This window comes from Centropristis striata, chromosome 6 (genome assembly GCF_030273125.1).
Source record: "Centropristis striata isolate RG_2023a ecotype Rhode Island chromosome 6, C.striata_1.0, whole genome shotgun sequence".
Classification (NCBI taxonomy): domain Eukaryota; kingdom Metazoa; phylum Chordata; class Actinopteri; order Perciformes; family Serranidae; genus Centropristis; species Centropristis striata.
The window spans coordinates 20,734,883-20,749,243 of record NC_081522.1 but is presented as its reverse complement, the minus strand read 5'-3'; the positions used below and the strand labels follow the sequence as shown (position 1 = coordinate 20,749,243).

Below are 14,361 nucleotides of genomic sequence, written 5' to 3'. Positions count from 1 at the left end.
TCCACTTATGACACTCCTCTCTGTGCACATCACTAGTTGATTTGATGACTTAATGACTCACTAGTTTACATCATTACAAAGCACGATGGCTTATTGAGAGTTCAAGAAGAAAGGTTCTTGCCTCTCCATAAATCCAAAGTAAATGTAACCAGGATAGTCCTGTACAGGGTTGAGGCAACATCTTGAGCATGGTGAAGCTTTGACAGTGGGAGTGGATGGAGGACTTGGGAGGGTATTAAACTCAGCTTCGGTTCACAGAGGGTTGATGACACTGGGATACCTGAGCCAAACACAAAGCTACATCTTGTGAACAGATTGTGGTGGTCAGTGAAAGCTTTGACACAGAATAGAGGGGGCCAAAGTGGCAGATGTTACATTGTTTAAGTGAACGCAGGAAATAAGAACTAGCGAGAGACTTCACTTATAGCATGTTTGCACTCATCTTAAAAAGCTTTCGCCACCGCTAAACGCATAAACGGCTTACGTTCGGCAGATGAATGGGCTGAACGCACTCAGACGCAGATTAAAGCAAGTCAACCAAGTCGGAGCTTACGACCTCCGCCTTCACTTATTCCTGCACTGACCTCATACTGTCCTGTTCCATCCCATCCCCCAATCTCCTTCCCCCTTAATCCAGCCCTACTGGGTGGCAGACAGCAGCATGGCCTGATGGTCAAACTGTGTCTGTCTGCCTTCCTGTCTGTCCATCTGCTGGGCTCCAGCAGTGGTTAAAAGGAATTAAAGTTGTCCAGAAAGTTGCCAAAAATCTCTCCAAATCCCCCTTTAACCCTCTCGTTAATTTCACTTTTTTTCCCTTCAGTCTTAATTCCTCTGTTCTACTTTCTCCAAGCATGGTCCAATTCCATTAACACCCTGTACCTCCTATTAGCTAATGCAGTACAGCTACACACTGAATCTCATCCAGCTCATTACCGGGCACTCCAGTCCCACGCAGGGATTCTTCTCTATGTCCCAGCACCACCAACAGAGAGGAGGGGGGCAAGCAGTAGAATATGGAATGTGCAGAAACTTAGTCAATAGAAGAGTTTTCAGTTTCTGCATGATTCCTTCGCAGGTAGAAAAGCCTCAGTCTGCGTCATGCTACAGTAGGTTTGATTTGATCCTTTTTTGGGAAGAAATTGAATTAAGTACTGGAGACAATGACAATACACTGGGCTTCTTGTTTGGTCTTCATCTGCAACAGTACCACTTAGATTGCAGCCTTTTTGTTTGGTTTAGGGATGCAGGGGCATGGGCGGGGGTCAGTTTGGATTTTTTTCCTTGTGGGGTGAGGGGTCAGGAGTGGGGGGGTGCAGTAATGTCTTGGTGGCCTTCATGGCTACAATGAAAAGCACAGCAGGGAAAGTGAAGCCTTGTGTGTGCTCAGCAGAGTTTATTAAAACTGCAAAAAGGGTGAGTGGCCACAGATGGTGCTGTCAATAACCATTCACCCACCCATGCAAATGCACGCTCATGCACAAACACACTACCAGTGCCACACCCCATACCATACCACCGGGTGGAAACGCACTACAGACACACACACAGTTATAAAAGGAGGGGCAGTAAAGACAGATGGTAAGTGTGTGGATGGATGTGTGAGGTTGTGAGGCGTTAGGATTCCATTAGTCTTTCAACCTCTAACCTCCATCGTCACCTCTGACAAATTAAGACGCAGCATCGCGGATCCACCACCAGTGTCCACTGTGGAGGAGCTACAACCGAACTTCTGTTTCAAATATCGGTTCAGTGACAGAAATTGGAAGAGATCATTCAGCGTCACCAACAGATTTCTGAAGGGCTTTGCATGCAAAGAGAGGCACTTCATCACGAGGCTCCAGCATGGTGTTAATGGGACAAAATGTAACCGTCACCAAAGGTCAGGTTTTAGTGACAGCCTGCTTCATCTGCTCAAGCTCCCAAACTCATAACTGACAATATTTACCAGTCAAGAGGCTAAAGGTAACAGAAGGACAGCAGAGTCTGACAGCTACGAGCTGTTTTTTCGAATCATTGTATTGTCAAAGTGTATCTGTTCATAAAGGTGGACTTGGTTAATACGATTAAGCATTAGTTCATCGACCTATTAGTGAATGGATAGAACTAATTAATAGCAAGTTAGTCATCAGATAAATGACTGCGTCCAGTTTCTTACCTCTAACTATTAATTTTACAGTTTTGTCTGCTGTAAGACACAAGGAGACAGCAAACAAATATGACCACAGGATTGATTGATTTATTATATTAAACCATTTTTGGTTTAAATGAATGAGAAAAATGAAAGATTGTTATAAATATGTAATATTAAAAATTGAGCATATTCCAAACCACAAAAAGGAAACTGTTGTTTCAAAGCAAATAATGGGTTCTTCCTTAACCCATACTTCACTTTTAAACTAAGAAAAAAAATGGTCCAGTATTTTTTTCCATAATTTTGCTGACAAACAGAAACAAACTAAGCCAAAAGCATAACCTCATCGGCAAAAGTACTCAGTTTATTTGCAAAATATTTGGTAGAATAATCAATACTAATACAACAAAGCAAAAAACATGAAAAAAACACACAAAAGATACATACCCCTGGTGAACATCAAGATATTTACCTTTACTAAAAGCATTCTGTTAGCTGCTGTGATTTGTTGTATAAATACTGACTGTAATGTTGCTGTGAATGACAGAAAAAGAAAATCAAGGCGACGTTTTCTGTGAAAGCACTCTGCAAGTGATGGTTTGTATTTATTTCCCTGAAGAGACTGTTTGCTTAAGTACTCCAAAGCATTCACAGTTTATAATCTAGTACAGTTTTTTTTCCAGCATGATGAGCCTGAAGAACCTTTCTAAATAAAGAGAACCACGCTTTCCACATCTTCACATGCTGAAGTCTTTATTGGATCTATTTCAATAAAAAAAACCCATGAAAGACTGATTTAAAGCAAAATTACAGTTTTGACTGCATGATCCAGATGTCACATATGTGTCACATCTGGATTGTGTAATGGACAGTGATCAACACATACGTGCTCATTCTCTTCCACGCAATTGGGCCACGGTAACTCCCACTATTACCAATGTAAATAAACTAATGACTTTTAACCACAGGACAAATCCTATTAATTTGAAAGATAACCAAGACCTTGCCACCTCAGAGCATTTTCCCGTCTTTAATCCCTCTGCACATAAACATGGGCAGCCCACTCTCTTTGAGTATGCAGAGGGGCTGGGCTCTGATTTCAAACAGCAGTGAAGGCAGGTCAAAAGGGGCAGCCTTTATGATGATCCGTGAGGACCCCTGACAGAGGCTCAAGGGGTCCTGCCATCAGAGTCACGACCCCCGGGGCCACAAACAGCAAGCCACAGCCTGACATCAAACAAACACTTTGCCCAAGAGAAAACACGGCAGTGCTGCTATGCCCCCCTGATATTCACCAGTCCACAGAATCAGAGGCTCACAGAGAATACCAATGTTCCCACAACCTTCCCTTAGTCTGCTTTAAATGACTTAAATTGACTGCAACCGATGTGCGCCATAAAGCACAAACAAATTCCACTGTCTTAACCCAATCTTCTTAATGTTTTTGTTTTTCCCAAACAGACTGAGTCTTGATGTAGATGCTGATTTTAGCAATTAGCAAAAATTAAATCCCCATGCTGCATAGCTTTTTCAATAAAAGGATAATTTCCTTCAATTGCCAAAATGACATCCATTTCATTTCATCTGTGGGAGGGTAAAAAAAAAAAGGCTGTACTTAGGTACTTAAGACGTGAATGTCAGCGGAATGACAAGTCGGGCCTGAGAACAGTAGTGTCACCGTAGCAAGGCTTTCAGTCAGTCAGTCATCATAGAAAACTACATTAAATACAGCTCATCTACTGCCTTGCAAAACAATGCAACTCTACACACTGTTTCTGCTATGGCTTTGAAAAATCCTGAATATGTATTGTCATAGAAACTATCCTTCTCGTTAAGTGTTGGTGTAAATCTGCACAACTGCTGCATAAACTGGATGATGGCAGACGACCAAAGTGTCAAAATCAGGACAAAAGGTTTCCACACTATAGATCAAAGTGGTTGCGTAAGATTATCCAAAAATGTCCGCTAGATATTTGTCTAAGTATTCTGAGAATTAAAAATAAATTTTCAAACTGAGACAGAGAAGGATGCAGGCCAAGAGATCAAACATGAGCTCCGGCTGTTTTTTGGGCTGCTTGTTGTTCTACTTCTTGAGTAATCAATGTCTGCTCACCAGAATCTGCCTCTGGCTATCACAGCTACACTGCAGATGCGATCCCACTCATTATCACTGCAAACTCTTAACTCATAAAACACTTTACAGCTGCAAAATCAGGAGCTGCTCTGACACAGAATACTTAATGTTGACTGAATGCATTTTCTTCCACTGCTAACTTATCATACCCTAACAAGCCCGGCAGCTATTTCTCCAGAACAAACAGGGTCTGCATTTACAGGAGTCATCTGACCTACTAAAGACTGTTATGCTTCACAACAAACATAAACCTTTACACTCTGTAGAGATGTGAAATGATATGCAACATAATGTCTCTCCTTGGTTAACCAAAGTGAGTTGAGTTGGTATAAGGACAAAAAGAGAGAGAGATTTTGTCAATGATAAAAGAAATACAAAGAGTAAGAGTCATATTATTGGACCATATCTACCTGTTATAGACATATTGATACCTATCTGTTTTGGCGTCTCTGTTTTCCAATATGCGCCGATGTGAAACCCTTGTACGTCGATGTATTCAATTATGCTTGGTGTCATATAGCATTTATTTTATTTTTACGCCTCTAAAATAGGTATTGGTATCGGCTGGGCTCTTCATAAAAGATGGTCCTCATACAACCCCAAAAATTAATTTGAATGAAAATAAAGCAACTCTCAAAAGTGAATACCTGCAAGCTATTTGCAATGCAAAAAGAACAAGTACAGTACATTATGCAAATAGTTAGGCACTACCTATGAGGATAAAAAAATATCCTAAGAGGAATATTTACAAAGCATAACAAGCCTCGGTGCATTACCCCCAGAATTAAATTCTGCATCTCCAACAAAACAAAACACCCCAACAGTGATTTAGTGAGGCTCCAGTTGTCCTATATAGCAACAGCTTTTCTCAGCAGCATCAGGTTGCTACTATTACCCCGCTGGGCTCTGCATGACAAATGGGAGGCATCGTCATCTCTTGTTCAGCTTCCCCTATGACTGTGGATCATCGTCTATCATACGCTGAAAAACCTTAGTCATCCTCACAGGGAGAAGAAAGGGTGCTGAACATTCCTTGCAAATGAGAGCTTATGCTCAACCACATACAATCTTGTAATTCCTCAAGCAGCACTGGTCTCCTTCTCTTTTCTACCCCCGCGACCCCTGCTAACCTTCCCCCTTTCTCTGGATTTAAGGTTGTGCACAGGGACGTGAATAGGTGGTATTTCAGCATGCTAACAACGCTAAAGAACAGAGCTGGTTGGCTGGGGGCCAAATCCCCATGGTTACCCTGGAGCAGCAACTGCCTCTTTTCCTGTGCGGGTCTGTCTGGGAATAAACTAACTCTGCTCTGCATGCATGGGGGGGCTTGAAGGAGACAGAGGGGACAAGATAAGTTAGGGTGGCATCATTACGCCGTCTTGCACACCTCTAAATCACCCACCTAAATCAGGGCACATAGCAGCTTTATGCTGGGGAAGTGAGGCTTATGACATTCAGCAGGGAAGAGAGGGCATAGAAGAGTACAAGCAAACCTGCTCTTCTGGAGTGCCCCTGAGCAACAAACTGAATCTGAATACAGGTGTGCTGTCTGGACATGTGCTCTTCCTGTCTTCAGTTGCATTATCATGCTGTAATTCTGTGGGAACTAACTACAAAGTCTCACACCGGCTCTGATAGTAACAGGTTGTTAAACACGACAACATAATAAAATGCACCAGACCAAGAAGTGGTAGTAAAATGTGCCTCAGCAGATAAACACTGGAACCTGATTGGACGTACAACCTGAAACATAACAGATTACTTGATAGGCTATTTGTGAATAATAGTGATCTCTGCTTTGGGGCCAATCTGCTGGTCACTTTCATTGGCTTTCACATGCAAAACTGCCAAACAAAAGCCTAAAAGCCACTCTTGAACTCAATTACCAATCTTTTTATTTTGCTAATTAGGTCCATACTCTTGCAATGCTAATAAAAGATGCCACTAAATTGCACCAGGCCTTTGAGTAAATGTACAGAAATCAAAGTTGTATGGATGTTCTGGTTCAATGTGTGATAGTTTGCCGTGCATTAAACACCAATAGGAGGTCATATTTTGCCATTTATTGTATTTAACACGGCACATCACTAGCTATGACTCATGCAGGTAGTGAACTAGCCTGCTCCCAATTAGTTTCCCAACGGCTCCAACAAGCATTTCCCAGCCCAACATTCACTCTCCCTTACCTTTGACTTGACTCTCGTAATCCGCGATGATTTCTTTATCCTTTTTGAACCTCGGCGTGGACATTTTCTGTCTTCTTGTCTCCGAGGCTTGTTGTAAACTTCTTGTTAAAAAACTGTTTGTCAACAAGCGGGATCCTACAGCAGCCGACTCATCCCACACAGGACGAGAAAAAAATGAACGCGAGGGACTGAGAAGGCGCGAGACAAAATGACACTTTGAAAGGATTTAACTCTGCGATAAGACGTTTAGTTCTTCATTTTTTCCCTCCTTTCCACTCTGGATAAGCGGTGGATACACAGCGGGGCCAATGCGCAATGCTGCTCCAACCAATGAATCCACTCAAGTAACAGAGCAGTCGGCGGCGCGGCGCAACAGCACTGCCGCTACCACAGAAGAAGAAAAAACATTCACGCAAGTTTCAGGCTCTCCGTGGCGGGTTTTCGCAGCTCCCTGTAAAAAGTAGTGCCGACAACCCGTCCGGAGGGCTTAAAAGTCGACGTGAATTGCGCGCGTGTGTGCTTTTTGGTAGTGGTTTCCAGTTTGGGACCCAGCACACACACACACATACACACACACACTGCCCCTCTTGCTCGCTCTCCCTCGACGGATTCTCCCCCCAACTCCCAGCAGGCTCAGAGGCAGACAGGGCAGGCCGACTGCAGCACGCAGCAGCTGGAGCCAGGCAGGGAGAGGAGGGAGAGGGAGGGATCTGCACTCACAGACAGCTAGTGGACACCAGTGGACTGACACTCCTGCTCCCAAATCTCAAGGCTTTTTTTATTTGGACATATTAGTCTGCTGTTGAAACAGAAAATAACATTCAGTGTAACTAAAGGCGTCTATTTATAATGTTTTCCCTTAGCATTACTTTTCAGGAAAACTATTGAGCAGTGGCGTGTGTTTAATCAGAGGGGCACATTAAAAAACAGCAAAGATGATATTTAAGCATTCAAAACCTTTATTTTGGCTTATTTAAGTCTATTTGGAAGATACAAATACATTGATTGAAATGAAATGAGACTTACCAACAACAGTTATTTTTGTACGACAATGACATTTCTCATTTTTGTGCACAATTATTATTATTTATTTTTTTAAAGTGCAGTACAGAGCATGATCTTTTTTTTATTTACACAAGCTTTTATTGCACAATTAAACTATTATACAATGTACACATTCTGGGTTCCTTTTGTGTACAATGAGATGTTTGAACAGAAAATAGGTCAGAATTGTTCCGTCGATCATCATTATGAATTGATAATTTTATTATTAATTTGACACAGGGGCCACAGCAGGGGCCAAAGGCTTCTTCACAGGGGCAGGGGCCCCTGTAGGCCCCTTTGTAGAACCGCCACTGCTATTGAGTGCAAAGTTTTGCAATAACAAATGCCCATGCTAAAATTAGACACATTTGCAATTATTATTATTAAAAAAAGATCACTTACACAGGATATATTTGTCAAATATACAAAAACAGATATCCAGCAGTATAAAAGGGGCCCCATGGATGAATTATGGGGCAATGGGCCCCCTGGGCATATACAAGCAAAAGGCCCACCCCCTCTATAGGAGGAAGCACATACCTTGTGATGCTTTTGTCTCTGTTTTTGTTGTTTTGTATCCCTTTGTAGTCATCATGCATCTTTTTTATGTCCCTGTTTTAATTTTGCATGGTCATGCTGTGCCTCTTTGGAATTGTTTTCTGTACGGTCTCTTTGTGGTTGTTCTGACCCTTTTTTTGCGGGTTTTTTTTATGTCTCTTTGCAGTTGTTTTATGTTTCTTTGTGGTCATTTTGCATTTATTTGTGGTCAGTATGTCTCTTTTGAGTGACATTTTGCAGGTGAAGGCCAGTGGGGCACCAGGGCCTGTTCAATAATCCATCCATGGGGGGCCCACAGCTGTAGCAGGTCCATAAGAGGTCAAGTTTAAACATACACAGGGGGACATACTTTCTGGCTACATCCATACACTCATACACAAGTAAGCTAATGAAGGTAATACATTATATATTTTTATTGTTTAAGAAGTAATTCATTGAATATCCCAAAAACACAGTAGTAAAATACAAAGTAAACACATTGTATATGTATAAATTTAACAAACTTTGAAGGTACCATGCTTTTGCACCATTGTATTACTTGACCTGTGTAGATTTGTGAAGTTAAAAGTTTCCCTCCTTACATTTCAACTGACATCATTGTAGCTATTGAACATTAACTGGTCCACAGCACCATCTGCAGGGGAAATAAAAACCCAGGACAAACACATCCACTTATTTCTCTTCAGAACAACACTTCAATTTATTGTCTTGCACCATCTTAAAAAATAAACATGCAGCACACCACTTAAATTAATAGAACAAAGAAGGATTTCTCTCTTTATGTTTTGTTCAGAAAAGTGACACATGCCACAGAAACAACATCTATTTTCAAGTCGCTCACAATACAAAATAATAGCACTAAGTACCATTTTCAAACAAGGCCTAAAAACACATTATCATCTCATTCTACTTCTAACGTTAAGTGTTTTCTAAAAATCACAATAGTAAGTGCATAAAAACAGATATAAAACATGGTTGAAATAATATAAGGACTTTAAAATGCAAAGGCAGTTTAGCATTCAGTATTTCTAAACGTTTGGACATTCCACCATTGTAAACAATACCATGATAAATATACACATATGTCATGGGGCCTAGTTATGGCAGCTTTACAACATGAATAAATGGTTTTACAGTAAACCGCACAGGAATATTACACTGAACGCCATCAGGTTCACAACACCAGTAGTATGTCACATTTGTCCACAAATCACAAAATAAATTAATATTGAACTTCTACCCCTGTATATCTTTTAAATGTTTTTCAACCGCTTTTGAAGAAAGTCTCCTCGAGGACCTCAGTGAACCTCTCCTTCATCTGCTGACGGAAGCTGGCGTACCACTCCAACAGCCTCCTCCTCCTGTCCACCCTCTGCTCCTGGCTCATCCCTCGCTCCCTCTCCAAGATGGCCGGCAGTTCTTTCCAGTCACTGATGAAGATGAAGGGCGCTCCTGCAGCTTTGAGCAGACGTAGCGGGGAGCTTGGCCCGGCTGCACAGGTCCCAGGTGTCAGTACGTCTTCCACCACAGGCACTGAGCCGTAAGAGCAGGCCTCGTAGATGCGGTAGCACTCTGTGTTGATTCCGACTGGGCAGAGAGTGAGCTCGCTCTGGGCCAGAGCTGTCTGATAGCGTCTCAGACTGTCTGATGTTTCCTGAGGGAGCCACCTGAGGCAAGGAATAAATGCAATGAATATGCAAGATACACTATACAACTATACGCTGTCAAAGGGACAGATACAAAAAGTCTTTCCTGCCACATGCCATCACACTGTACAATAACAAATAGCCTGGTTCATTACATACCGTCGTTATGCACTTTGTGTTTTTTATGCACACTGTTCATTGCACCTTATTTGTTTCATAGCACCAACATTTTTATATTGCACATTCATATTTATTCTGCACTGGAATTCTACTCCTTAATACATACTACTTCTTTAGACACTTTATTTTTATTTTTACATTACATTTTATTGTATTTTTATATTTTATTGCTTGAAGTATGCCTAGGTTGTTCTTTTTATTTAATTATTTAATTGTGTTGTTATTGTCTCTGTGTGTAATGCTGCTGCTACACTGTAATTTCCCAGCTTGGGATAAAAAAAGTATATCTATCTATCTAACAGTACTGCTCTAATGAGACAATTCCTGATGTCGATATCAAAACAAAAAAAGTTTTTTAAAAATGTCAAAATAAATACAAATGTAGCTACCAATAGCAACCAGGTTCCCTTATTTATTCAAAAGAACTCATTTACAATATGTACAAAATCTGGTTAATTAACCATGGCTCTCAGCGTGAGCAGCAGCAGCCCTAAAATGTATGGGTAAAAACTGCAAACTGCCCACATTAAAAGATTAGATTTTTTTGAAGTAGGGTTGAATGTGGTTTTTATCCATAGTCAGTGCATTAGCTACAGCAGATGGTAATCTGGATGCTCCCAGTTTGGAGAAGCATTCAGGAGTAGTCGCACGGAGGATTAGCAATGCACTGCTGTGGACGAGGCCGCTGCAGCGTCATTTTACCTCAGAACACAGGAGATTCTGGCCTTCTGCTGTCACGATTGCTTAGTATCGGCTTGTTTCCACTGAGTATTTTTTGAGTACTTTTGGGCACCAACTAGTTAGTAGCGGCTCAGAAAAGTACCTACCCTAGGCAGGTACTTTCTGAGCCGCTACCCAGTGAAGATGAGAATCTTCGGCGGATCCTCTCTCCCAAGCCACACCAATAGCAGCTCACAAGAGAGAAACACGCCTAATGTTTGCGTTATTGTGCGACTTTGGTGAATCCAAATTGTTCCTTTAAAACTCCAAAGTCACATACACTAACGCAAATAAACTCACAGCCAGAGGTAGCAGCAGAGTAGCAACTCATTAGTTCTGGGGGCAAAAATGTTGTTTTTAAATGGAGTCTGCTGGCCTTGAAGTTTCCCCTCCATAAACTAACAGAGCAGCAAGGCAAAGCAGTGTATTCATTCTAAATATAGCCTTCACTTATACTGTTATTGTTTTTTTTTTAGGTGGCTGAAATATTTTTTGCCCATCCACAGCAGTACATTGCTGCTGTGTCAGTGCTCCTGCCTGCTTCTCCAAACTGCCCGTCTTCTGTAGGTAATACACTGACTATGGCTAAGTACCTCATACAAAAAAAACAGAATTATCCCTCCAGGCAAAGTACAACACATTTCCAGTATAAGTGGTAGGTAACTAAATCCACAGTTCTTTTTGATATCTCATTTAAACTAATGTCATGTCATGTCAGTCCCTGAAATTTAATCTACTTGACTTTCACTATACAAGACCTTGAATTACAATAATTTGGAATCTGCGAGTCTGGTATCTCAGTAAGTGTGTGAACAGACCATTTCTTTATAAATAATCAAAAATATTTATAATATATATATAATATATATATATAAAAAATGTACAATATGAAGCTCTCAGTGAGTTCCTGAAATTAATATTTTCAATATCAGTCTGTTGAAAACAAGACAAAATAAAAGTAATACAATCATAAAACAAAATGAATCTCCTCATCTTCCATATCACCCTAAACAATGACTTACTTCTCCCGGGCAGTGGTGATGCATTCCTTATCCAGACCAGATTGTTTAAGCACCTGCATTAGAGTTTCTCTGGAGGAATTTTTGTAAACAGTTCCAAGGAAATTGCAGAGGTATGGCCTGTTGGAGGTAATCAGTTGGGCATTAGGCCTGATCATAGGAAACTGCCTGTAACTGCACAGAGACAAGCAAAACAGAGCAATATGTTAGACAATGGTATCGATACAACAAGACATCCTGCAGTTTAATGTACTGACATTGAGCACTGATGATGTATACACACATGTACAGTACAGGCCAAAAGTTTGGACACACCTTCTCATTCAATGTTTTTCCTTTATTTTCTTGACTATTTACATTGTAGATTCATCAAAACTATTAATGAACACGTGGAATTATGTGCTTAACAAAAAAGTGTGAAATAACTGAAAACATGTCTTATATTCTAGTAAGCAAAGGGTGGCTACTTTGAGGAATCTAAAATACAAGACATGTTTTCAGTTATTTCACACTTTTTTGTTAAGTACATAATTCCATATGTGTTTATTCATAGTTTTGATGCCTTCAGTGAGAATCTACAATGTAAATAGTCATGAAAATAAAGAAAAACGCATTGAATGAGATGGGTGTGTCCAAACTTTTGGCCTGTACTGTAGGACTAGTAAGAGATGACTTACGTGGCGACACCAAGAGGCCACTGGAAGACATCCTTGTCGTTGACCCAGGGGCTGTCGTACACGAGAAACAGCAGGTCAACAAAGCCTCCATTTCTCTTTAAGTAAGGGGCGATGAAGTCGTTGTTGCAGTGCTCGTTGCCCAGCATGACCACAGCCACATGTGACACTGTGTGGGACTGGACCAGAGCTTGGACATGCTCCAGCCACCGTTTGGAGTAAGAGACCTTCTGCGGCTCGCGGCCGTTCAGAACCAGAACCAGGCTGTTCATATCCAGAGGGACATGACCCTGGACCACAGCGGGACCTGTGTAGAAACTAAACATAGAGAGGCAAGATGGTCAGTTTGATGGTTCTGTGTTAGTAAGTGGTTATTATGATATGTTGTACTCACAGAGTCCCAAAAGTAGACTACGTGCTTGGGTTTGACATTTTTTTAAGGCATCCATCTTTAAATTGTTACCTGAAATCAATCTTTCCTGACTGCAGCTCTCCCTCTCTCCATTGTGCGATTTTATCAGTAGGGTTGAGGGGTCCCTCTAAAATATGTTCCCAAAGGTAGAGACCTGAGGGGAAAAGAAGATTTCAATTCAATTTGCTGCCAAAGCTAAAATGTCATTATATTCAGTGCTGTTATACTGTACTGTTGTCAGACTTTAGCAGCAGACTTTATTTCTGTGGACACTCCTGGTATCATCAGGTGTTTACAGTGTAGTTACTGAGCCCAATTGGGCCTCACCTTAACCCATTGAAGCCTGGAAAGCATTTACGTCATTTTGTAGTATTTGTAAAAGCTAATTTCATTTCTATCTGCTACAGACGCTGAAAAATCTATTATTTAGTAGAAGCGTTGAGACTTCTGTTGAATTTACAGAAAAACTTCAGGTTTTAGGGGCTTAGTTTAAAATCGCCCAGAGGTTTTACAGGAAGTTTTAGCCGTCAATGGGTTAATTTGCATGTAAAAAAATTAAGGACCCAGAAAAGGGGTAGGGCCAAATGATAAATAAAATTATGTATTTTTCTCACAGGGATCATAACAGTTGTATCCCTCTCTAATGCAACAACATTTCATTTCAAGTAATTGAAATGCTCAGATTTTTTTTTCTTGGACTGTATTGTCTATTTTATATGTTGTAATGCCCAGTTTCTGTATTTTTTGTACCGTACCTTCAGAGAGGAATACCATTCTCTCCTATGGTACAATGAATAAATGACAATTACTTGTGAAATGAAAAGCTAAAAAGGTTTATCGTTTAGAATGGAAACACCCAGAAGCCAAAGTAAATCGACTTGAAAAACATCATTTTCAGATTTGATCTAATTCAAAAGAAGGAAAAACATTTTTTAAAAACGTTCTGAACCAGTGAATGCAAGTTAACACTGTAATGTCAGAGTTCAGTGTCTCAACACCCAAAACACAACCACCACTTCGCCCGCAGGCTGTGACACATTAATGACATCTCATATTACCGTGACTCACCTATGGCAGCTTTCCCCCAGATTTGTACCTTGTATCTTTTGGGTTTATTCTTGTCAATTTTACCCAGGTGCTGTTTAAAGGCCTCCCTCTTTTTGCTCAGAGCAGAGTTGTAGTCCACCTGTTCATCCTCCCACGGATTCCAGTCATCTGCTAAAAATGGAGCAGCAGCACCGCCATCTCTGGCACCACCTGCAAACACAGCACACAATTTCCATTCAGCTCATGGACACACATTTCCTTACCATTTTTTTTTTTAAAAGAAACGAGTTTCTAATTGTCAATTTATGATAATTGTAGGCATCTTATTTGCAATAGGGGTTAGATAACAATTATGCTAAGTGATATTACCCGGGAGCGCTCCTGACTCTTTCTTCACCACCCTGTGAACACGGGACATAACTTTGGTGCTGAAGAAGACATTGTATGCAGCATAGAGTGAAAACGCCACATACGCAAAAATAATTAAAAGGAATAGTTTTCTTTTTGGTATTTTCATTTTTATTTCCTTTTTTTCTCTCAGGTTACCATTGTGTAGCGTTAGCTCCTCTCCATTTTTTTGTGAGGACAGGACCCTTGTTTACATCACGAG

At 40.8% G+C, this 14,361-nt stretch overlaps 2 protein-coding genes across 4 annotated transcripts in view; both read right to left on the bottom strand.

Moving 5' to 3' along the window:
- Positions 1-7,043, bottom strand: part of srgap1a (SLIT-ROBO Rho GTPase activating protein 1a) — a 96,328-nt gene extending 89,285 nt beyond the window's left edge. For all 3 annotated transcript variants that reach the window (XM_059334541.1, XM_059334542.1, XM_059334543.1), the window contains exon 1: positions 6,452-7,043. In XM_059334541.1, coding sequence (XP_059190524.1) covers positions 6,452-6,515 — 64 coding nt within the window. In that variant the 5' untranslated portion in view covers positions 6,516-7,043. The remainder of the gene's footprint in view (positions 1-6,451) is intronic.
- A 1,681-nt stretch (positions 7,044-8,724) lies between these two features.
- rxylt1 (ribitol xylosyltransferase 1) lies at positions 8,725-14,333 on the bottom strand. The gene is made up of 6 exons (XM_059336191.1): positions 14,121-14,333; positions 13,773-13,961; positions 12,756-12,858; positions 12,296-12,610; positions 11,622-11,792; positions 8,725-9,720 (listed from the first exon to the last, which is right to left on the bottom strand). Exons 1-6 carry the CDS (start codon positions 14,266-14,268, stop codon positions 9,318-9,320), a joined length of 1,329 nt encoding a protein of 442 aa, XP_059192174.1. The 5' UTR covers positions 14,269-14,333; the 3' UTR covers positions 8,725-9,317.
- Between the last annotated feature and the right edge of the window lie 28 nt (positions 14,334-14,361).